At 50.2% G+C, this 23,568-nt stretch overlaps 11 protein-coding genes across 11 annotated transcripts; 6 read left to right on the forward strand and 5 right to left on the reverse strand.

Moving 5' to 3' along the window:
• Nucleotides 1–1,189: 1,189 nt before the first annotated feature.
• COCMIDRAFT_91424 (uncharacterized protein) lies at nucleotides 1,190–3,171 on the forward strand (the record flags this gene model as incomplete). The annotated part of the gene is made up of 2 exons (XM_007688379.1): nucleotides 1,190–2,170; nucleotides 2,221–3,171. 2 exons carry the CDS (start codon nucleotides 1,190–1,192, stop codon nucleotides 3,169–3,171), a joined length of 1,932 nt encoding a protein of 643 aa, XP_007686569.1.
• Nucleotides 3,172–4,823: 1,652 nt separating this feature from the next.
• COCMIDRAFT_91607 (uncharacterized protein) lies at nucleotides 4,824–6,794 on the forward strand (the record flags this gene model as incomplete). Its single annotated transcript, XM_007688380.1, has 2 exons — nucleotides 4,824–5,020; nucleotides 5,081–6,794. 2 exons carry the CDS (start codon nucleotides 4,824–4,826, stop codon nucleotides 6,792–6,794), a joined length of 1,911 nt encoding a protein of 636 aa, XP_007686570.1.
• A 438-nt stretch (nucleotides 6,795–7,232) lies between these two features.
• COCMIDRAFT_91473 (uncharacterized protein) lies at nucleotides 7,233–8,431 on the reverse strand (the record flags this gene model as incomplete). Its single annotated transcript, XM_007688381.1, has 2 exons — nucleotides 7,233–8,141; nucleotides 8,210–8,431. The coding sequence occupies 2 exons, from the start codon at nucleotides 8,429–8,431 to the stop codon at nucleotides 7,233–7,235; spliced, it is 1,131 nt and encodes a 376-aa protein (XP_007686571.1).
• A 2,098-nt stretch (nucleotides 8,432–10,529) lies between these two features.
• On the forward strand, nucleotides 10,530–11,716 carry COCMIDRAFT_91544 (uncharacterized protein; the record flags this gene model as incomplete). Its single annotated transcript, XM_007688382.1, has 3 exons — nucleotides 10,530–10,656; nucleotides 10,706–10,830; nucleotides 10,886–11,716. 3 exons carry the CDS (start codon nucleotides 10,530–10,532, stop codon nucleotides 11,714–11,716), a joined length of 1,083 nt encoding a protein of 360 aa, XP_007686572.1.
• Nucleotides 11,717–12,036: 320 nt separating this feature from the next.
• Nucleotides 12,037–12,351, reverse strand: COCMIDRAFT_91629 (uncharacterized protein; the record flags this gene model as incomplete). The annotated part of the gene is made up of 1 exon (XM_007688383.1): nucleotides 12,037–12,351. One exon carries the CDS (start codon nucleotides 12,349–12,351, stop codon nucleotides 12,037–12,039), a length of 315 nt encoding a protein of 104 aa, XP_007686573.1.
• A 1,122-nt stretch (nucleotides 12,352–13,473) lies between these two features.
• COCMIDRAFT_4038 (carbohydrate esterase family 8 protein) lies at nucleotides 13,474–14,475 on the forward strand (the record flags this gene model as incomplete). The annotated part of the gene is made up of 1 exon (XM_007688340.1): nucleotides 13,474–14,475. One exon carries the CDS (start codon nucleotides 13,474–13,476, stop codon nucleotides 14,473–14,475), a length of 1,002 nt encoding a protein of 333 aa, XP_007686530.1.
• A 133-nt stretch (nucleotides 14,476–14,608) lies between these two features.
• On the reverse strand, nucleotides 14,609–15,736 carry COCMIDRAFT_91598 (uncharacterized protein; the record flags this gene model as incomplete). The annotated part of the gene is made up of 1 exon (XM_007688384.1): nucleotides 14,609–15,736. The coding sequence occupies one exon, from the start codon at nucleotides 15,734–15,736 to the stop codon at nucleotides 14,609–14,611; it is 1,128 nt and encodes a 375-aa protein (XP_007686574.1).
• A 1,174-nt stretch (nucleotides 15,737–16,910) lies between these two features.
• On the forward strand, nucleotides 16,911–17,363 carry COCMIDRAFT_25096 (uncharacterized protein; the record flags this gene model as incomplete). Its single annotated transcript, XM_007688352.1, has 2 exons — nucleotides 16,911–16,983; nucleotides 17,038–17,363. 2 exons carry the CDS (start codon nucleotides 16,911–16,913, stop codon nucleotides 17,361–17,363), a joined length of 399 nt encoding a protein of 132 aa, XP_007686542.1.
• Nucleotides 17,364–17,993: 630 nt separating this feature from the next.
• Nucleotides 17,994–19,412, reverse strand: COCMIDRAFT_91524 (uncharacterized protein; the record flags this gene model as incomplete). The annotated part of the gene is made up of 1 exon (XM_007688385.1): nucleotides 17,994–19,412. One exon carries the CDS (start codon nucleotides 19,410–19,412, stop codon nucleotides 17,994–17,996), a length of 1,419 nt encoding a protein of 472 aa, XP_007686575.1.
• A 1,322-nt stretch (nucleotides 19,413–20,734) lies between these two features.
• On the forward strand, nucleotides 20,735–21,712 carry COCMIDRAFT_35482 (uncharacterized protein; the record flags this gene model as incomplete). Its single annotated transcript, XM_007688364.1, has 1 exon — nucleotides 20,735–21,712. The coding sequence occupies one exon, from the start codon at nucleotides 20,735–20,737 to the stop codon at nucleotides 21,710–21,712; it is 978 nt and encodes a 325-aa protein (XP_007686554.1).
• Nucleotides 21,713–22,146: 434 nt separating this feature from the next.
• COCMIDRAFT_91543 (uncharacterized protein) lies at nucleotides 22,147–22,944 on the reverse strand (the record flags this gene model as incomplete). The annotated part of the gene is made up of 2 exons (XM_007688386.1): nucleotides 22,147–22,660; nucleotides 22,727–22,944. The coding sequence occupies 2 exons, from the start codon at nucleotides 22,942–22,944 to the stop codon at nucleotides 22,147–22,149; spliced, it is 732 nt and encodes a 243-aa protein (XP_007686576.1).
• Nucleotides 22,945–23,568: the final 624 nt, after the last annotated feature.

The raw sequence follows: 23,568 nt of genomic DNA on the forward strand, positions 1-23,568 counted from the left end.
CCAATCAGCGGGTGCCGCACGCCGTCTGGGCTGGCTGGGCTGCACATCTGCTGCATCTTCCTCCCTCTCGACATCGCCGCCTCCACCGTCGGACGAGCTCGTCGAGACACACGACTGGCGACTAGCGGTGAGCGTGTTGGGATGACATGCCTTGCAGCTTCACCCTCATCCTCGTCGTCTCCGCCCCGGCCTCGACGCGGAACGCCCTAAGCCCGTCGGCCGTTCTATGGCGATCGCCTCGACGGTATTGCTTTGCACATTCGACATATGGTCAGGGCATAACCACACCCGCCGTCTGTGCCCACTCTTTAAACAAGAACGCAAGGGCACGCACCCGACTCGTATCTCAGCCTCCAGCTTGCGCAACCGAGCCCATCCCTCCCCTCCCCCCCCCCCCCCCCAGCCAGACCATTGCTGTTTGAAGTACGCAGCGTCATTCATCTCCGTCTGTCACCAATACCGCCGTCATCATCATCATTTACCACTACCATCATCATCACCACCACCACCATCTGGCAGTTCTCCTACGCCTGCCCACACACACACATCGTTACCACTATCATCAGTAGTAACACCCCTTCTTCCTGTCTGTCTCTCTGTTTTCTGCTTGTTTTCCTCTCTCTCTCTCTCTCTCTCTCTTGCACTTTGCTTTTCCTGCAAAGTGCTTTCCGTCCGAAGCCGTCTCTCTACGCTTCCACTCTCTTCCTTGTTGTTCTGTCGCTCTTTGTCATTGCGGATGACCTTCTTGTCCCCCTTCACTATGTCAACACCTGTCAAGCCTTAAACTTGTATACCAACAGTCTCCATTGACCTAGTATCTCAAGTGGGCACATGCCAACAAGGTACGACTTTCATCCGAGCACCGTCCCGCCCTTCGCGGCGTCTTCGTGCTTGTCTGACTCGGAATGTCATCTCGCTCGTTCCAGCAGGCCCCTGTTGTGCCTTGGTCAAACAACCCGCGAACACGTTTCCATTCTGTGTCTTACAAACCGCGCTGTCTTGGATAGTTTGGTGGGCTAACGACTGGCAGTCAGCGCTTGCAGCAACCTTGTGCGCTTTTCTTGAGCGTTCGCTTCCCACCAGGACTTATCACCACTGCTTTGCCCACTCACGCGCTCGTCACGACACCGCCGACCAGCGTCACCGTACCCCCAGCACACGTCATCACATGAGAACTCGACCGTCATCAATGCAGAAGAACTTTGGTGGCGTACGCCGGCGCAAGGAAATGAGTTCCCACACGCCAAAGACAAATCCCAGCACCAACCCTTCCTTTGTGTCAGAGCAGCACTATGCGTCACGGTCTGGCGCAATGGATGTAGATGGCATCGAGGTATCACCATCGCCATGGCACGGCTCCATTTCTGGCCCAGAAGGACAGACAGTTGAAGAGAGACAGATGACGGACCAGGGTGCAAGACAGGCTAGGGAGCATGTTGCCTCAAAAGAGATAGTCTCTCCATCGCCATCACGACGTTGTTATTTGATCGTACACGAAGAGCTCGCCGAGATGCTCAAAGTCATGCTAAGCGAGCAGCCCGAGACGCAGCCATCTGTTGAAGAGTTAGCCCAGGACTTTCTGTATGCAACACTCACACCACCCGTCACAACGCAATCGTTGAGCGAGCTAGACATGCAAAGTATCATTACCAACATCAAATTACGGCATGACGTCAACTTTGACCGAGATCTGAGCTTCCGACCTAACCTGGATGGTGCAAAAGGGCAAAAGAAGGAACGAACCGCTGACAAGTACTGGACAGCGTTGATCGCTGAGCTGGAATTGTACAAGCGCTTGTTCCAGGGAACACCACCGATACCCCAGGTCAAACTGGAACGATTTGCTCGTGGAGCGCAACGGCGGATTCCAGTCTTGTTCCAGACGATTCGAGATGTCATCAAGAGCCTCGTTCCCGACAGTGATCATTCAAGAGTAGATGAGCATCTCGATGTTCCTCTGCTGATGCAAGAGATTGAGCGTGGAGTGTGTGACTTTGTAAGGCTAGCGGAATGGATTGCCCGCCTCCTCAAGGAGCATTGTGCCCCAATGCGTGATGTGTGGGTTGACGAGATGGTGGCCCTCACAAGACAGGGCGCAGTTACACAAGATTCAAAGCAGATTGTCATTGGCCTGAAGACGCTCTTTGCTATCCTCGAGGCCATGAAGCTTGTGAGTTTGACAGCCCAAAGTCGTGTTAGGGAAGGCTAACCGGAATGTAGGATGTTGCCAACCACCAGATTCGAAACCTAAGGATGCTGCTTATCGAGGATACAGTCAACTTCGAAAAGCACTACCATCTGGAAAGACTCGTGAACGGCAGAGCCAGGATCAACGTCGATGCTGCAAAAAGCTGGTTCACCGCTGCTGTTGAGGAGTTTGTATCGCAATGTTCACCACGACCAAGGGCTGGACCCTGCTTCGAGCTTGAAGTCTTCACCCGCGCAGTCACGGCCAAGTCGCTTGGCCGAGACAGGCGAGGCAATCTCCCCGAAACATTTTTCCTCGATAACGATCGACTACGTGTGTTCAGAGCTGAGGTGGATGATCTGGTCATGTTCGAAGTCTGCATGGAAATGTGCGTTGCCATGGCGAAGCAATTCGGGTACCAAGGACCTATCACTCTCACTTTCGGCCAACAACTCCGCACTGCCCTCACTGCCATTATGGGCGAAGCTGCTGGGTACGGTGCTCACCAGTGGATGATGAACTCGGAAGCTCTTTCGCTGGAGATTTTGCGACACGCGTCTCGTCTTGCTGGACAACCAGATATATATGGTTTTGACCGCATGGCCGATGCCAACCTGAGCTTGCGTATGTTGTTCGTTCGCCGAACCGCACACCATGCTGCGCGTCTCGAGGCTTTGCTACTACCACAGATTCTCGCCAACGTCGACCGCCACCGGGCCTCATCGCCGGTGGACCTTTTTACCAATCTTGTTCCCATTTCAGCTTCTCTGCCTCCTCTACCAAATACGTCACGGTCCGGCGGTTCTGATGCATTTTCGCTCGCTCAACTACAGCCAGAGACTGGCAAGTTGACAGACCTCGTCAACCGCATCACACACATTATCCTACTTCACTGGCGAATATGGGCTCCTATCGCATATGTTCCAGAAGACGCGCCACACCACTCCTCCACAGAGGAGAATGCCACATCGTCCTCTGCTTGATGAATACAAGCATACCAGTTGTGACTGAATTTGATTCAGGAGCATCTGTTCCAATCACCACCAAGGTCCGGGGGATATTCTGGAACCAGGCCAAGTTGCGCTTCGTTTCCACGCCCGCCACAATCAACAAATTTTAATGGTTCCCATGTCAACATTTTTTTTCCTCATTTTCCTTTTCATGTTTCGGAGTTTATTACAGGGGAAACAAATCTGGACGAACAAATTTACGGAAAGGCTTTTATATACCCGGCGCAAATTGATAAATGGGTTCATGTCGGCTTTTGTATATCTCTTTTTTTTTGTTCGTTTATTTGTTTACGATACCACCTTTTTTTTCTCTTCTTCCTCTTTTCTGTGTTGTTATTCGGCGGCGCAGCGGCCAAGGTAACAATGATAAACGTTTCTTGTAATGCGAAATTTTGGAGGGTTAGAACAGGGCCAAGAAGTCGGAGTGCGGGGCCTTTTTTTGTATTTTTATACTCGATTTGACGTAGTTTGGGTTTTCCTTTCCACTTTTTTTTGTTTAGCGATGGTGTTGAGTTTGATTTGAAGCGGGTTGATTGGTTGGTTGTTTTGTTTGCTCTATTTTCTTTGTATAAATGGGAATACATTTCGAAGTTTTTGTGCTTATGAAATGGTTGGGTAACCTTTTTTTTTCCTCTCTCTTGTTAGAAATCTCATCTCTTGGTGCAACCGTGTTTGCTATATACTTTGTGTGCTTGATGTTGTTCCTGAAGTAAGAGACGTGTTTTTCTTCGTTGTCTAGTAAAAGAAGAACATGTGTAAGAGTGGAGATGGCGGGCAGGCGGTGATTAAGAATAGGTAAAGTAGACAAGCTGAGTGGTGTTAGGCGTGCTGGCCAAGCCACAGCTCCGCCACAAACTGCTGCCTAGCACGTACACTACAACAACCACGTCATTAACCTTGTGAGCGGTTGCCTGGTAAGGCTGTATTAGCATTTTCTTAGCGACATAGAACCGTTCCAATCCTTCCTTACGGACGTACATACGGCAGTGCGACCGGGCCGAGACTCATTACGGCGTCGCCGGTGACCATGGAATCATCAGCTTAGCTGCAGCCTCTTGCACCGCATCGACACATGTCAGTGCCAGCTGTGTGCCCTTCAGCCCATGTGTAAACCACTGACGATTCATGGCTCGACGCCCTTTCACCTTGCCCTCACCGCAGCTGTGCTCTAACGCAGTCTGATGTGAGGGCGCTCTCACACCGACTGTGATGTCAAGTCATGCTGTTTCCATCAGCAAAAAAAACGCATCGGACATAGGCGACATGCATGTCGCACAGCCACTTCTTTAGCTTAGGCTGCAACCCGCCCTTTTTGCGTCTTCACCCAGTTCGTTGCGGGGTAGTCAGGCTAGGACTTTCGTGGTGAGTGCACCTATGCACGTCTGCAAGTCATGTCTTAGAGGAAATTGGCTTGGGGCGCCTAGTATATTAATATTCTGCCTTGGTTGCTCCCTTTGCTCTCAAAAGTCCATCCCGAAACCTGCACTTTCAAACAACTTCACTACTTTCTTTGAGAACTCACTAGTGAAGCAGATATTTCTTGGAGGTGAAGGGGCTTTGAAGGCTTTGCCGACAGTGGTGGCGATATCTTACTTCCCTACTACGAGCAGACAACCCACATCGTCATGGAGAGTATCAGGGGAGTGTTGCCACAGGGCTTTGCAGAGGGGGCAATTGGCATTCCTGGCCTTGGCGCTTTTGCTCAGATTCTCATGGGCAAGCTTGGAGTTGACGTTGGGAATCTCATGTCTTTCTACCTGCTGCTATTTGGTGCTTACCAAGGAGCACTGTATCTCTACAACCAGATCTACTATTATCTGCTGTAAGTTTCACAACCCCGATGCTCTTCAAGACTTGATATCTAAACATTATTCTCATCTAGGAATTACGGAACTTCAGCGATTCGAATCGACGATGATGACGATCTATACGCCCAGTTCATCACCTGGATATCGGAACAGCGCATGACAGAGCTAAGCCGAGATCTCAAGGCCACCTCCAGGAAGCCTCGGGCCCGTTCTGACGACTCTGACGATGAGTCGGATGACGAACCAGACAACGAGGATGTCCTTGACGAGTCGGGCATTTTCCAGTATGACAAGTGGGCTGGCAATAATCCCATCTACTATGAGCCTAATCTTGGTGACGACAAGTTCAAGTACAACGGCTCTTACTTTCAGTTCACCAAGGACATGCAGGAGAACAAGTTTGCGCAGCGCAATGAGTACTGTCTCATCATCCGCTGCATGGGCCGAAGCACACAGCCTATCAAGGAACTCATCGAACATGTTAGGAGCTGGTCTAGCAAGAAACCAAACAGCATGACGGAAATCTACCGTGCCGAGTCGCGACATGGAGGATACTGGCAGATTCAGTCGACTCGTCCTTCGCGGCCTATCAGCACAGTCACGCTGGATGAAGCGCAAAAGGACAAGATTGTTTCGGATATCAATGAATATCTTCATCCTGCTACTGCGCGGTGGTATGCAGCAAGAGGCATTCCGCATCGTCGAGGGTACCTGTTCCACGGACCGCCAGGAACAGGAAAGACTTCTTTGAGCTTCGCAGCGGCTGGCATCTTCGGACTGAGCATCTACTGCGCGTCTCTGAGCGAACCCGATCTCGGCGAGTCTCAGCTCGCTTCACTCTTCAGTCTACTTCCCAACCGATGCATTGTGCTCTTGGAAGATATTGACTCTGCAGGTATCCGACGCGAAGGATCTGGAAACGCCATCTCGAGTTTCGATTCCGACTCCGACTCCGAAGATGAGACTGAAAAGGCAGCCAAGCCACAAAAAGAGAAGGACAACGAGGAGGGAGCCAAGACCGATGAGAAGAAAGAGGACGCTACCGAGACTGAGAAGAAGAAGGTTTCTCTCCGTAGACGCATCACACGCTCTCTCCGTACCCAGAAACCCACGACCAAGACCGACAGCGAGACGACAACTCTCGTCTCCAAAGACGACGCCTCCGAAGCAAACACCGCCGTCGATGCCCCTTCTGAAACCAAGTCCGTCCACAAAATCCACGTGACCGAGGACCAACCCACCAAGAGCAAAATCTCCCTCGCCGGCCTCCTTAACATCATCGACGGCGCAGCCTCAAACGAAGGCCGCGTCCTAATCATGACCACAAACTGCCCGGAGAAACTCGACCCAGCACTCATCCGCCCAGGCCGCGTAGACGTACAAATCAAATTCACCCTCGCCACCCACGCCCAGATGCAGGAGATTTTCCGTCGTATGTACAGTAACGACACGGAAGTACTCCCTGCATCTACCTCCTCCCCTTCTAAACCCTCCCCGTCCGCAAAGCCCCTGAGCAAGAAAGATGGTACAGATGAAATGGACAAGAGCAAGCCTGCTACGCCTTTTCTTCCTCCCCGCTTCGCTACCTTGCCGGCCGCTGAGCTGGATGAGCTGGCGAAGAAATTTGCGGATAGTCTGCCTGAGAATTCGTTCTCGCCAGCCGAGATCCAGGGATACCTGCTTATGCGGAAGACGGATCCGAAGGGGGCAGTCGAGGAGGTTGCGGCGTGGAGGGATGGAGTGTTGGAGGCGAGGAAGAAGGGGAAGAAGGTTATTGAGTTGAAGTGATTGATTTCTCATGTCTTCTTCCCCTTTCTGGGGGCGTCTGGCATGTTTTTTTTTGGTGTTTTGGCTTTGGGGAAAAACGGGCATTAGCGTGGGGTCTTCTTTTTTTTTCCCTTCTTCTTCTTAAACATTGCATTGCGGGTGGGAGTTATTTTTATTTTTTTTTGGCGACATGGTAATCGTCGGGGGGATTTATGATGGGAACAAGTGTATATCGAAGATGGTGAAATGGAAGATTTCAATATATATATAATTCAAAGAAATCGATACGGCATCGAGTGGGAATGAAAGATTTCAATTCGTCGCAAAATTTGGCTGGCAAAACATATTATCAAATGAACGCCCTTTTACGCCTTTTCCATCGCCTTTTCCATCGCCTTTTAGGCAGTGTAAATCATGCATAGTCAAAAAAAAACCATCGTCATTTTTCCCTTTTTTTTTCTAGTTGTCTAGCCAGTCGAGAAATTCGGGTGTAAAGTAGCTGACTACTATCGAAGCGCCAGCTCGCAGGATACCCTGAGTCGCCTCCTCGGCCATCTGTCTCAATTCAAAGACGCCTGCCGCTGCTGCTGCATGAATCATGGCGTACTCGCCAGAAACTTGGTATGCAGCGATTGGCATATCCTTGCCAATTTCCTTTGCGTCACTGATAATGTCTAGGTACTGGCTAGCAGGCTTGACCATGATGATATCTGCGCCCTCACCAATATCTCGTACAATGGCTCGTCGTGCTAGACCACGGCCGCCAGGAGGCAGTTGGTAGCATCTTCGGTCGCCGAATGAGGGGACAGAGCCTGCAGCGTCGCGGAAGGGGCCGTACAAGCAGCCCGAGAACTTGGCGGCGTACGACATGAGCGAGACCTGGTGTGCGATTCCGGCTTCGATGAGTCTCAGCTTGATTGCACGTATGCGACCGTCGTTCATGTCTGAAGGCGCAACGCAGTGCGCACCGGCCTGGGCGTATGAGAGAGCGACATCGGCGATGCGTTCAACGGACAGGGCGTTGTTTAGACTGCCGTCGTCGCGCAGGATACCGCAGTGGCCGTGTGAGGTGTATTCGCACAAGCAGACGTCGGCCACAATAAACAAATCGGGGAATGCTCGTCGAAGCAGGCGGATGGCCTTGATTACAGGGCCCTTGGGGTCGTCCGCATTGGTGCCGAGGGCGTCCTTTGCAGCGGGCGCGAGCGGCACGCCAAACAGAATGACCGACTTGAGGCCCTTTGCGACAAGAGGCGTGAGGTATGGTACGACCTTGTTCAGGCCTCGGCGGTGGATGTTGGGAAGCGAGGGGATGAGCGACTCTTCGTCAGGCTGATCGGAAATAAAGAGGGGAAAGATGAGCATCGACTGCGCTGTGCGTTAATTCCTGCAATGCTTTTTTGGAAAGGGAGAAGAAAAAGTCGCTCCCAGCATACCTTGGTCAGCTGGCGCTCTGACTGCCATGCTCGCGACAGAGGGTGACTATATCCGCCGTGCAACTGACTCTTGATGTCGCCAGATATGCTTACGCTCGTGGCAGCGGTGCTAGCGTAGGATCGTGTTGAGCGTGCTTCTGACACCTGCGAGCGCAGATCCGGTCGGTCTGGTCGTTCCGAGTTTCGGTATGCAATGTCTGAGACGAGCGAAGAAAAAGACATGACGGGCGGCGAGAATAGAGTTTCGAGGGAACTGGTGCGAGGTGGGGAGGGGCTCTTTGCTGCGGTTGTACTTTGGGCGGTCTAAAAAGGTGGCGGATATACTATTACGGACTTCCGACGTGTGTCGGACGTTCACAACAAAAGAGATTGTTTAGCAGAACGAACAATTGCGATGTACTAATGTCCGCAAAAAGGAGAAAAAGAGAGCGGTAAAAGCACGGTCAGAGCGGAAGTGAATTTCAGGGTCCCGAAGTTTCTGGGCACAATCTACAAAGGGCGTGGCGATACTATATGGGCATTGACTGCGAAAGCGCAAAACGATGCCCGATGACGAATGGGAAGCGCAGGATTACTCGCATCCAAATGTAGTTTAGTGTAGGATTAGGTCAGACAGGCGCGGAATTCTTTCGGTGGCCGAGGTTATGTTCGGAATAAGCCTTGCAACACCCTTACCTTACATGCATGCCTACTACATACGGAATACGACCCAATATCTCAAGTTCTTACCTATTTAAATTCACGAGCATCTACTATAAGCACCGTACCAAGCAATTCTTAGGTCCAGAGTGCGCCTAGATTCCGCCTGTAATGGGATCCAGCCCTCTGTCGCGCACTAAGCCTCCACCACTCCAGCTGAACACTCTACCCGCTCTTATTAGATAATTAACCCCGCTGGGCTTGAATCTCGTTCTCGGTCTATGAAACTGTACCCCACAGCCCTTTTGAGCTGACTGCAGCCATCACATTACAGCCTGCCATTCTCTCTTGCACATGACGTACCAACCAAGTCTGTCGCTGGATCGACAATGGCTTGGCTATGGTTGTGGTTTTTCTGCCCAAGCTCCAATCGTTTCGCAACACTAACGAGTTATATGCTTGTTCAGAAGATCACACTCCCAGAGGCCTTGATGCAACATTGGCATGCTTGGTGGGCTCGCATGCTACGCCTATCAATATCGGCAAACATTGCTGCAGGCTATCCCTGAATACACTGATCTCCAATGCTCCTTGTCCCTGAGATCAGGTCCTGACATCGATTCTAGTGTACCCCAACCAGAATGCTCTACTTCCCAACATTCACGCCCCCTGCCCCAGATAATTTTGTAGGCTAGTAGGACTGCCCTTGAGCTCACGGGCGCTCTCTTCGCGTATCTAGAATGTACTCTACAAGTAGCGCAGCGCCCTCTACCGTTTTGCCGCTGGTAGCAACACTCGATCATCGGACTATTCTAGTGCTCCCCAAGCCGTTCACGTCGATCCTGAAACAGCCCTGATATCTGCTGAGAGTGAGGGCTTAATCCTAATCGAGTACCTTGTGCGCAGGTGGCGGCGGCGATTTCGCATATGACGGCAAGAGTATCGATAATAGTCACTGCCACGAAAAAAGGGACTGCCTGAGGCCTCGGATCGCGAAAAAATAAACCAAAAGTATGGCGCGGAGAAGATGACCAAAAAGCAAAGTGCAAGCCTGTACAAGTCCACCTGAAAGGCATCCAACATTCAATCACACTCTTTCTCCAGTAGCCTATGGCGCTACTTATAGTCCTATTACTCGGCTTGACAGTGGCGATGTCAAGTAATTGTCATACTCCAGTTGTATCGAAGGAATTTTTCTGGAGATGGAAACTCTTTGTTTTGATGCCTCAAAGCCCGCGGAGGCTGGGATCCGCTTCGTCAGAAAAGTAACACCGTTGAGCGTAATACGCTAACCACCCACGGGGACGGGATACAGGCTAACCCTCACAAAACGTTTACCAGCCAACCGACCTACACCATCCATTTGACTGCTTTTCCTCGTCTCGGGACCTACGCCATCACACTATAGGCGCCACTCCACATTGCACCAGGCCCTCGTTCACGTTAGTCCCCTCAAACTGACCCTTCACACTACCGTGCCGTGCGGTATGTGACAGCGGCGCCAACACGGGGCAGCCACGCTTCTATCCGCAGCCCGTGCCTTGATAAACATGCCCGGACAGGCATATCAGAAGCCATGCGATTTGCAAGATCCACAAAAGTGCATATAAACACCAAGCAGCGCGCCGGGGGCTGCGATCCATGGTCATCAACCTCTTGACACTCTGCTCCATCAATAGCCATGTCAGACAACCTGAAGCCCGCCATAATCGGCGTCAACATAACGTTGATCTTGCTCACTTTGTTGGCTATCAGTTGTCGTGTTGGGAGAAAGTTTCGGATGGTGAGCAGCTTCAGCTGGCACGATGGTAGGTTGACCGCAGACATGGCTTGATCAGGTTTACTGACGATTGCAAGCTCTCGCTGCATATGCAGCGTTCTGTGCCATCATGCTCTCGATAGTGCAGATGGCCAGCACGCATATTGGTGGAGGCCTGACCCTCGAAGAAATTCCACCTGAGAATATCACTCCCTTTCTTAAGGTTCGCCTCCACAGCCTCCACTGTCGATATCTTCTGCTAACGGTATATGCAAAAGATGGTCATGGCATCGTTGTTCTTCTACTTCATGTGTAACTGGGCTGTAAAGCATTCATTACTTTGCTTTTACTCGGAGCTCACTTTCGAACACTCGCATCGCATATTCATATATGTGATGCACGTCATGGCTTTCACGTTTGGTTTTTCATGTGTTATCATTGGTATCTTCCAATGCCTTCCCGTCCAGAAGTTCTGGAACAATGAGATCGAAGGATTCTGCATCGACAATGACGCTTTCGGCTATTACAACTCGATCTTCATGCTCTTGAACGACGTCGTCCTATACATCATGCCAGTCATCTTTACCTGGAACGTCCATCTACGCCGCTCCCACCGCGTTGCCGTCAACTGCCTCTTTGCTCTCGGAGGCCTGGTCCTAGGAGCAAGCGCTGCACGTGTCTACTTCACGGACCAGCAGGTCAAGAACCCAGACTTCCCATTCCGCTTCGCTTCGATGATGATTTGCTCCGTCGTCGAAAACCACCTTGCTGTCATTGTCGCATGCGCACCCAACATCAAGGCACTCATCCTGTATACCTTCCCCAGTCTGCAGGGCAAGTTCGACAAGATTGTCAGCAGTGGCGATGCCTACCGCAACAAGTACAAGAGTGGTTACAAAAGCAACGATTCCGCTACTCTCGATGTGGAGTCTTCAGGAATCATGAAGATGAAGGATGTAGAGGTCAAAATCGAGAAGCCCGAGCGACCTGGTTTCTTCTCGAGTGGAAGCTCAAGAAATGGGAAGACAAAGGACCAGTGGTGGCGTGCGCCAAATAGTTGGGCTGTTGAGTCTACAACTACTACTATTGCGTCTTCGAACCAGCACTAAGTGCTCGGGACTATGGGGACATGTCATGTTTAAAGACCAATCTTTTTTGTAAACGTAGTTATGCAAGTTCGTTGTATCTTCTTCTATCGTCATAGCTGGCCATTCATAAAGCGAAAAAAAAAGATTTTTTCGTCTCTCGTCACGCCTTCTCCCTAAACCTTCTTGCCATCCGAAATTACCTCTTTTCCCATATTAACTCCCTTTCCCAATGCATTATCCACCCATTACGCTCGTTGTTGTACATATATTATCGACCATGCTTACTCCGTCTATTAGCGGCAACAATTTTGCCCCTCCCATGTGCCTCACCATCCCTAAGTTCACTCGTACTTGACTTCCGCATCCTCCTCTGTCTCACGTTTCCGTCTCTTTCCATTTTCTTTCCCAAAACACAACCACCCACTCATAGCTGCACGCAGTCGTTTCCACAATGGTTCTCTCGAAGGCTCATCCCTTGTGGTCGTGATAGTGACGGTAGGTGGCTGGGGCAGCGCCGTAATGCTTAAATCGGACGCATCCTGCAGATTAACCAGAGTTGCGCTCTGGGGGCGGTTTGAGCTTGCAGGCGCGTTTGAAGCAGGCCCATGGTAATCATGGAACAGAATAGAGTTTATGGGGAGATGGCGCGACTGCATTTTTTATTGTTTTTATTTTCTGACGTTAAATGGAGGAAGATTGTTGGATGGAAAAGAAGACGAGGACCTTGCTTGTCGGACGGCGTTGCCTAACAGACTTGATGCAGTTGAGGTTTTACTTGACATTGACAAATGGTGTGCGCAATAAGGGGTGAGAAGCTCATAGAAAACGGGGTTATAGGTGGTGCGTCATTGTTTTGGACAGCCAAGCACCCGTTGTTGTGCAAACGGTGGTGAAGGTGAAGGTAAAAGTGAAGACGGAGGCGATGGCCAAACCCTCCGTTAGTGTATTACGCACCCAGCCTAATCGGACTCTTGGAGTCAGGCTGCGGTCTCCCTATATGAGTCGTGTTATACAAGTTAGATTGCAGGGGTGGCTTGTGTTTCGACATCCGTTAGTGATTACAGAGAAGAATATCGGTCGGATCATGTGAAAGATATGATGATGTTGGGAATTGGGCGATGAAGTGAATGCCTCCGGTCTCTTAGAATCTCGGACAGAGACGGAGTGAAAATTGATTGTGGAAATTGAGCAAGCCAAGAGGGGAAGAAATTAGGCAATTGCTCGGCAGGACACGGTTCGCTCAAATCCATGACTAGGAAGTGTCAGATTTAACGAGGTTGTGTACGTATACGCTTGCCCAGAAAAACGGCGAAGTATCTTTTGGTGTCAATATAGGAAGACGCGTTGCCTGTCAACAATGACATCTTTGGTCTGACATGTACTGCTCTACACAGTAGTAAACGACCTAAGAATGGACACATCCCCCATAATTGCCGTCCGCGCTTTTCCGGATATGGTTGCTTCGGCGATTTAGCGATGAGATTTCCCCAGATTTTCCCGAAGACGGAGCGGAACCCCTTGTGCCACCAATCATCCGTCGGCCTTGTTGATTTAGCCACGCCACCATACTCAACATCGAAGTTCATGCGTAGGCTATTCTTACTGTAATAATCCGGCCGAGACCCAGCTCCCAAGCGTAGTCAGAACGGATGAACTGTAAATTCCAACCTAGTGCTGTTTCCAAATCTAGGCCAGACTGTAATATTATAGTATAAGTATATGTCGGCCCTGCCTTCTAGAATATCGCCGTGCCTGCAGATAATCACTGATCCAACATTATGAGGTCACTTATTTCCTTGTCAGCAGTCCTAGTCTGCGTCCTCGGAGTCGTTTCCGCCGACAAACAGGTGCGCACGAAACCGGACCAGGGAGCCTTAGTCGTCGATGCCTCAGGCACATATCCGAACAGCTACCTCAACATCAGTGCCGCCGTAGCAGGACTCCACAACAAGACGGACGCTCAAAAGATCTTCATCTTCCCCGGCACATATACCGAGCAAGTCTACATACGCCGACTCGCAAGCCCCCTTACCATCCAGGGCTACACCAATGACTCCACTACGTACAAGAGGAACCAAGTCACCCTCACCTACAACCTCTCGCGCAAAACCCCCGGTCTAGCCAACAATGACGCAACATCAACCCTCCGCCTCTGGACCTCCAACGTAAAAATCTACAACCTCAACATTGCCAACACCTTTGGCGCCGGCTCCCAAGCCCTTGCGCTCAGCGCCCAGAACACAAACCAAGGCTTCTACGGCTGCAGCTTCACCGGCTACCAAGACACCATCTACGCAAACGAAGGCCGCCAAATCTACGCCAAATCCTTCGTAAACGGCGCCGTGGATTTCATCTTCGGACTCCGCGCCGTGGCGTTTTTCAACAAACTAGACATCGAAACCATTGGCACCGGCTTCATCGTCGCCAACGGCCGCGACTCCGAGGAAAACAAGAGTTTCTACGTCTTCAACAAGGTCAATGTCACTGGGTCCAGCGGTCCGGGCTCAACGGATCTAGGACGCCCCTGGAGACCGTTTAGCAGGGTTCTTTTCCAGCAGAGTTACCTTGGTGATGTTGTTGCGCCGCGGGGCTGGTCGCAGTGGGACAATGTGCAGAGTACCGATAATGTTACTTTCCAGGAGTATCAGAATTTCGGGCCTGGAGCGAATACGTCGGCGAGGGTGAGCTGGAGTTCACAAGTGACTGCGCCGGTTACCGCGTCGGATTTGTTTGGGAATGGGTTTGAGAGGGAGAATTGGGTGGATGTTGATTATTTGTAAATATCCTTTCATGAAGTAGGGGCACTTTTGTACATATATATATATATATATGTATATATGATTGATTGGGTTACGGAATACGCGAAATACTTAGTTACTATTTTGCACTCAGCCGCTTCAGCAGAATTCACATTCATGTACGTCTATCTAGAATTGGCTCAAACTCGTCTGACCTCACCCGGGGACACATCCTCCAAGGAGCATCCTCGGGCCAAGACGGCCACAACGTGCTGCTTGGCAAGATGCGCTCCGTGTAGAATTCCGCGTTTTTAAACCTATCCTGCAGATTGCCGTAGACTTCTGGCACCAGCTTGATGCTAGGAAATGGCTTAAAGAAAATTTTCTCGAGATTCAACTCACATACCAAAATTTGTGCACGCCAGTTCTCTGTATGGTCATCTGCGCGTGTGCCTCGAACGGGTACGTAATAGTGTACCTCCCACTCAGTGGTCGTATCAGAATTCATGATTTTGAGAATTTGATGCATGTTGGTTTCTTTGTTTAACTTGACCATGCCCCGCCAGTCAGAGAAAAGGTGATCGAGGTGCAAAACTGCCTTTCGCTTCAACCCATGCTCCTTGAGATGAGCAAAATTTTGCTCAGATGCAGCTCCCCAGATCCTAAGTGCTTGTTTCAATACACCATAGATATGAGCGATATCCTGACTAAGATTACGCCTCAGGTCCCGGCGGAAGGGGGAGGAATGGTAGTTGACATGAAGATGGAGATGCGCATGCGTGAAGGATGTAAGGCCAGCAAAGACGGTACTCGGTATCTCTGACAGTGATACGTTGCCTTTTTCATTGATGTCGGAAACCAATTTGCAGAAATTCATGTCAGCTATGATGGGGATGTAGGCTGTAGCGCGGGCTTCGAGCATGGAGCGCGTCTCGGCGCTGATCTGCTTACACAAAGAAAGTATACTTAAGCCCTCGCAGAGAGGTTTTTGTAAACTTGGAGGACAGACAATGAACTGTTTTTCTGCAGGGTCATCACCCAAATCTAGCGCGTACTCGGCGATGCGATTGCGGATCTCAGGCGGAAGGCGTAGCAGAAGATTGCTCTTCATCTGCTCGCCATTGCTGTCTTTCCCCAGGGATCCGAAACGCACTTGAGACTGGCGGGTCACCTGGACTGCCTTATCGATCTCTTCCCTCGTGAGTTTATTGTTCAGATAGACCCTACTATCAGAGCCGGGAATCGCATGATAGAAAGGACCCGAGTAGGGAGTTGCGTAGTTGAAAGGACGACCGGAGTTCATGGTATTGATGTAGGGTTGTGTTAAGTCCGAATGTAATCAAGTGCTGACCGTAGCTTCTGTTGGAGAGGTATTGGGTGTATTGGAATGGTAAAATTTAGAGAAATAACGAGCTTAATCCCAATCCTGAATAGATGGAGGGATGTTTTGATAGAGAGGAACGTTTTATAATGAGCTGTGGATCAAGTTCTTGGTGAAGAGCCATTGAGGTTGGAGAGAGTTGTGCACACACACAACCCCAGATCCATTATTAGTGCACGGAGTGCTCTTTTAAGTTGCTGAAGAACGTTCGTGTATCGAATTGTGAGTGGGGGCCCTACGTCTACAATGCCTTTGAAGTGGGCTGGCGACTGCCTTCCCATCGTTACTTTCATGGGAATGGACATAGTAGAAGTGAATGGAGTAATACCACAAAGGGTGTACTTTCATTCAAGATGGATTTGCTGTACTCGAGGTTACCATGAATTGGTAATTAAGATTTCTTTTCTCCGGAATATTGGCTGACCGAAGTAATTTAGGGCGTTTCACGAGATAAGATCTCTAACGGGATCATAATGAGTAGTTTTCAAAATATTTCCACTCTCAGGTATTTGGTGTGAGCCCATAAGACACGACATGGAATCTCCATGCTGCCCCCGTTCCGAAGGAGCATTCCGGGGTGTCCGCAATGCTGTGCGAGCTTTATTAGCTTCGGTAAGTAGACGCTGCTTGAGTTCTGGGATTTCGATAACAGCTACAATAAGCATGGTAGGATCGTATTCGTAGAAACCAATACTAAAAATGAAGAGATTTTAAATGTTTCGGTCTGTTATTGATTGATAAAGCTGGGTGGAGTGTCTGGATAACGGTTCGATATTGCGATAGGAGTTTGACCTTCCGAAGCTGAGGATGCACCAAGAATCTTGGTTGACCAATCCACGGGCATGGTATAGTGTGCGCTGCTTTTCAAATAAAGGTTTTTAGGATTATGTAAATCACCAGGCAAGCTGCTGTCAAATACGCAGTCCAGATTATTCGTAGTGTCTCGCGCTCGGTTGTGCGGTTTAATGATGATGTTCCTGGAACATCACCAGCACGTCAAGCTCGGGCCCGACATACACCCATACTTTAAGAACTTCGAGTATCCAGAAAAAAAGTACATCCAATTTCCCAGAGAACTCATACAAATCAAAACATAATGTCAGGAATCTTGAAAAGCTTTTCGCGCTCAGCGCCCATTGCGAGTCGCGCCCTTCAACAACGAGGCCAGGGTATGTATCTCGAGCATTTTGTCACCAAAATACTTTCTAACACTTCAATCCAAGCTTTGCCACCAATTGTTTCTCGTACATATGCCAGCAGCGCAGTGCCTGGCCAATCCTCCAATGTATCCAACCCGCAGGCGAGCAGCGCTGAGAGCCAGTCCATCAACCACAGCGCCTCGATTGGGCAGACAGACAAGAATGATAGCGACCACGTATCGATACAGAACCCAGTTAGCCACCCAGAAAATGATCGTGTAGGAGCGTCGGAGGAGGGGACTGAGAGCCAGGACCACATGAAGCATGATCCAAATGAGTCGGATGCGAAGAAGAGAGAGAAGACGTTGGAATATGGTCAGAACAAGCCTTTAGATGCGGCTGATAAGTAGTTCATTCTGTGATTTGAGTAATGTGTTGTACTTTAGATGTTTAAAAACCACGAGCTCTTGTATAGTTATCGAGATTCACCGTAAGGCGCAGTAATCTACCAGCATTCATCAACACCAGAAATAATCAAAAGAAAGTCTTCTGGGTGCCATTCCAGTGTTTCCATTTGTGCTGTTCATAAAAAAACTTGTGCATCCTCTAGCGTTAGTCAGCATTGCTACCTGCTTGACTACATGGGAGATTTACGATCCCCTAAAACATACCTCGGAGCACCGTCACGCTAAAACATCTTGAAGTAGAGCAGCTCCTCAAAAGGCCAAAATGGCAGTTCTAGACGAGCACGATCTGTGTGGCGCTCTAGAATAGGTTAGTGGATAAAGAAACTCTTGCATGAAACATACGCAGGATCCGATGATCTGGATGTCAATGCGCCCGTGAACAATTGTTTTCGTGCGATTGTGATTTCGTGGCTGAGGTACCGTCCGTGCTCACCCAATGCAACAGTTCAGCCAATGCAACACCCCACCAAAATGCGAGCCCACCAAAAAATGAAGCTTTTGACCACCACCAAAACGTTATTATCGCGGAATTTTTTGGTGGAGTACTCGTACGATCGTATATTTGATATCTATCTATTGAAATTTGCTGGGCAACCGCACACTGCGGCCGCGGGTGGTGGTTTTGGTGGGAGGCTTGGCGGCTGGTGATGCATCACCACCACCACTTTCAGCCTCTACAACACGACGCCGCTTTAGTTTTTTTGTATTCTGAATTGATGAAGCTTTTCGTTTAGCTATACTTTGCCTATCGCGAGATTTTTGTAAGGTTGTAGCAGCGCGGTGTCGTGCTTTTTCGGCGCGCGCGGCAGCGAGTTCTGCAGCCTTCGCAGCGCGCTGCTCCTCCCGCACCACTTTAGCCATCTGACGATGCTCACGAGCAGCTTGTGCCATCTGTTTTTTATATGTAGCTGCGGCAGCTCGCTCCTCCCTCTGGTGTTTTTTTTGGAGTTTTTTTTTATGCTCTTGCTGTTGTTCTGCTGCCTCGCGGGCTCTGGCCTCCCTCACTGATCGGGGGCTCCATATCACCGCAGAGCTATGATACTCTTCGTGCTGCTGCAGATCTAGAAGCTTTCTATCCGTTTTGCGGTGTTTTTTGGTAGTAATACTGCCCCGCAGTTCATCGATTTCATGGTGCAAAAGCTCGTTTTGGACCTGTAATGAATGCAGCGCCTGTTTAAGCTGTTTGGCTGCATTTTTCGATGTATCCGACACAGCAGCGTCAAATAATTTTGACAGATCCCTCCAGCTATCTCCATCACCTGCCTCTCCAATCCATGTATCCGTATCGTCTCGCGGTGGTGGTGTTTTGAAGCGTTTTATCACGACGTCGGGATTGCGCGGATGGATCCCAGTAGCTCGAAAACTGGCCAATATATTATCAGTTGTGAAAGTAGATGTATATGCCGCCCAAAATAAGCGTAGGAAATCACTTTTCTGCATATTGATCAAACCTTGATTGCCGTGGATCAGATTAGTGAGCTGGGAGCTATACGCGGCCGCCAGAGGTGAGTATACACCAACGTCGAGTGGCTGGAGGCTGTGAGTGGCGTGAGGCGGCAACACCGCGAGGATTATTCGATGGGCATAGCAATAATCGATAAATGAAGGCGTAAGGTGAGTGCCGTGCCCATCAACGATTAGCATCCTATAGTCGCGTTTTGCTTTCTCCTTCGTGAGCCGATCGAACACCTGTTCAACCCAAGCCAGCGCGAGCTCATTGTTACTCCATCCAGATAGGCTGCTGCAGCAAAAAACCTGGTGTTTTCCGACCTCCAGGTCCCGCAGCCATTCAGTATGAAGCCCAGCTGCTCCCTCATAGATTATCGTAGGGTCTACCGAGCTCCTATCAGCGCAAATACAGCTAATAATCGTTGTCCAATCCCTACTCCCATCTTGGAGTGATTGCCGCACTTTCTTTCTGTCCCAAAGCTCCCTCGAAAAGATCCTTTTTGATGGTGAGATACGGCTAAGTAAGAAGCCCTTCTCGTCCATATTGTAGATATTATGTGGCGCGACGTTATATTGATCGAGCTTAGCATGAAGGAGATCGAAATATGATTGATAGTTGGCTTGATCGTCAGCTAGATGACGGTCGTGGTCGATACTGGTGGATTTTTTGGTGAATATTTTGTCGTGGTGACGTGACAAAAACCGAGTAACCCAGCTGTCGGAGGGCTCCCATGCTGCAATAACCGCCACATAATTTTTTACTATAGCTCGGGAAGGTGGTAGGCCGCGTTCTAAGAGTTTTTCTATATATTTCACGAGCTCAGATTCTTATGGTGGAGTGAGTAATTGGCGTTTTTTTGCAGCTGCCGTTCGCGACTGTGTTTTGTTTTGGTGCCGCCGCGTTAATGTTGTAAGCTTAACACCAAACTTTTTCGCAGCTGCGCGATATGAAAGTTGACCTTCTGCATCTTGCGAATCAATTGCTGCAATCGCTTCTTCGATAGCTGTCATGGTGGTGGAGATATCACGTGTTGAAAATGATGGGTGGATATTTTGATAGGGCGGCTGGTGTTGCATTGGCTGAACTGTTGCATTGGGTGAGCACGGACGGTACCCGAATCCTCCAATACCTTGGCATTCGAAAGCACTTTGAGTCCGTCTGCCGCTGGAGGCGAATCTCCGACTTGAACAGTGCTGACTTGACTATTGAACCGCAAGTAGCTCGACTGACCGCCCTGGAAGTTTCCCTTTATTGGCGTGCCTCACTTTTTAGGTAATTGGTCTGTCACTACTCAGCACGTCCTTGTCGGTACTTACGTCTGCAACCTCACTAGCTCAACCGCCGTCAACACCGCAACAGTCTCCAATGCCTGACGACCGGTAGGATTTCGGACGAAACGATGTGATGCGAAGTTTAGCTCGTGTTTCGAAACCAGGTACCGAGGGCGGAAACGAGGCGGGCGCTAGTGTTTGGCAGGCACATACAGCCAATAGTCTCCATCGCGTGCATACTAGTGCTCCGGTGCCATCTCCTCGTCGTTCATGCTCTGCTCCTTGAGGTCCACATTTGCCCTGGGCATTCACGGCGAACACTCTGCGTTGGGAAAAGAGAGCAACGGTGGATTTCTAACACCTGGGGTATTGGAAACTTAACAGAGAAACTAAGGAGAGATGTTCCCGTGTGTGGGACGAAGTGTTTTGTCGCAGCCTTAGGCATAAGTAGGACGAAGGGGCGCGACATAGTCTACGTGATTGTTTTCCCTTCATCACGCTTCATTCGTTTTCCAACCCGAAAACTTTCTTTCCGTTCGTTTTTTCTCTTCTAAAGGCTGTGCCAATTACATTCATTCCTCCAAGACACAGGCATGTCTCTTTACACCGTCCTCACCGCAAGCTTGCTTGCCCACTACGCAAGCGCCTACACCCAAGTCAACCTCCCCTCACCCTTTATGCAAAAAAACATCGACCCCATTGTCTTCCCGGGCTCCTTCGACAAATCCCACCTCCATTCCTTCTACGGCTCCGACGCCGTAACCGCCACCACCAAAACAAGCGCCGAGCTCCAAAAAGGCTGCACAAATGCCGAAGTCGCAGACGACCTAAGTGTCTACTGGGTGCCCACCGTCCTCTACACCCCTGACAATGGCAAATCCTACCTTCCCGTCCCCGTCTCGCGCTTCAGCGCCTACTACAACCTCGGCGAGACACCCGCCGAAATCGCCATTCCCCAAAACGTGCAAATGGTGGCGGGAAAAGCCGAAGCAAAAGACAAAGCCGCCATGGACCCAAACGCAAAGTCAGAATGGTTCTGCGAAGGCGACGATCCCGTTCCAGCAGATGCAAACGGGTTCCCCAGCAAATCCTGCTCTACGCACCTCCAGCAACTTCTCTACTTCCCGCAGTGCGTCAACACCGAGACGCTTGAGACAGGCTACAAAGACCGCGCAAACGGGACGCCAAACTGGTGTCCCAAGGGCATGAAGTCGATGCCCCAGTTGCGCTTCTCGATCCGCTACGATTTACGTAAAGCGCTGCCGAACGGCTGGTCGGGCACTGCGCCCGTCAAGCTCGCGTGCGGTAATGCGTTTTGCTCGCATGGCGACTTCATCAATGGGTGGACGACTGAGGCCGCGGAGAGTATGGTGGCGACGACAAAGGAGAAGTATCATTTCCTGTCTGTAAAGGGCAGGCTGGCTAAGTCGGCGTGTAAGCCAAAGGATGCGGACCCGACTCGTGGTACGAGTGATTATGCCAAGAGCGTTGCCGCCATGGCGAAGCGCAGTGTGGCGGCTTGGGGGTGGGAGACGAGGTCGAGGTTTGCTCGTTTGGTTAGCAGGGAGTGAGTCGATAGGGGGGGGGTTAGTGTGTGCTGGTAATAGGCACACACACGATGACTTTTCGTTTTGTACATATGTTATGATACCAGATTATCCTTTGGCTTGGGTCGATGCGGGTATTGTCGACGCAGCAGTGGCTTGCAAATAGGACTTGTTTCTATGATTTACCTTGAGTACTTGATCTTTGTCCTGATTAGCGATATGTGTCTCGATGTCTGCACTAAAGACTTGGGCATGGCTGGTGGAGGAGACTTACCTTCACTGTAAATAACAGGTACGGTTTTTCCTTATCCCATCACAATACCCTGCAAGTAGCACGAACCATGTCATCTCCAGTCAAAACACCGCAAGTATCTCATAACAACACAGTAAGAAGCAAGGCAGAAGTGATTTCCATATATTCATTACCTATACCACCAACTACACGCCCACTAACCCCTCTAGTGCAAAAACTCCTTGAAGAAGTTAACCGCACTCCTCTTCGCCCGCTCCAACCCCGCCTTCTGCGCCGCATCATTAGGGTTTCCTCTCACCGCAAATCCGTGCGTCAAGCCTGGGAAGTAAATATACTCCCACTGCACACCCGTCTTAGGCAGAATATCAAACGTAGCCTGCTTCAGCTCTGCCGTGTACGCAAAGTCGTTTTCGGGGCTGAGAATCTGCACTGGCACTTTAACACTCTCAATTTCCGACTTCTCGAGCAACGAGGGATGCGCAGTGGCGATGGCGTCGACGAGCGCAGGGTCGGCAGCAAGCTTAAAGGCCGCCCAGCCGCCGTAGCAGAAGCCAATAGCTGCGACTTTCTTGTATTGCGACTTGAGGGTTTGCGCGTGGCCCTTGATTTCGGGGAAGCGGACTTCCTTGTTGTGGCGGCCGAGGAAGGCGCCAATGTCGAAGTTCTTTTGCTTTTCTGGGTCGGACAGCGCGTCAGGGTCTACGACTTCGCCGTCAAAACTGTTTGTGGAACCATGGTTAGATTTGGGGCGCGCGCACTATGCGTGGGTTGCGATGGCTTCTTACAGGTCGGGTACGTAGACGGTTGCATTGGCTTCTTGTGCGTAGTGGTCTGCGATTAAGCGGACGTTCGGAAGTGTCCAGCCGAAAAGGTCGGTTATGATAAGAATAGCGGCGTCTTTGTTGTCGCCGGTTACGTAGGCATTGGCGTTGTTGAGCTTAGTTTCCTTGCCAACGGTTTGGCCGTTCCACTTGAAGCCGCTCTTGCAGTTGTCGCAGGACATTTTGATTCTCGAATTGGGGTATTCTTAAAAAGGGTTAAACGGGATGATGTCGTGATTGAGGATTCTTGAGGGATTGTAGTGGGGTACCCAGTTCTTAAATCTCAATCTTCTAGGCATTGGGTGGGGTAATCTGCCCTGCCGTACCCATAGATCATGGCAAGAATACAAGCCTGAATCTGGCCGTCTCGCCGCATTGAGAGCCAATCATCAGGCTTGAGAGATACATTGCGTAGACTCGCCTCCCGGCATTACCATGTGCCCGGTGGACAAAACTCCCGGGACTCCACGCACGCCGCCACCCTATCAAAACCGATAACGAGCAAGAAAATGCGCAACTTCAAAACATCATAACACTGCTAAAGTGTTATAATGAAAGCTATTCTCTACGCATGTCGTCTCTTTTGTCTCTTGAATCATTACTCGTAATCATAAAAGGCCAAAAAGGGCGTGGGTAAATGGTGCTATGAATTGTATGAGGTACAACCCGTTTTGGAGTCCCGGGAACTTTCCGCACTTCATGCCTTAGGAATAACGATGACGATATTCTGGGGCGGAATTACTCGCCGTCTACGTTTATATCCGGAAGGATCCCGATCGCCGAGTTTTCCCGAGGTACAGGTTTTG

Source organism: Bipolaris oryzae (assembly GCF_000523455.1).
Source record: "Bipolaris oryzae ATCC 44560 unplaced genomic scaffold scaffold_41, whole genome shotgun sequence".
Classification (NCBI taxonomy): Eukaryota; Fungi; Ascomycota; class Dothideomycetes; order Pleosporales; family Pleosporaceae; genus Bipolaris; species Bipolaris oryzae.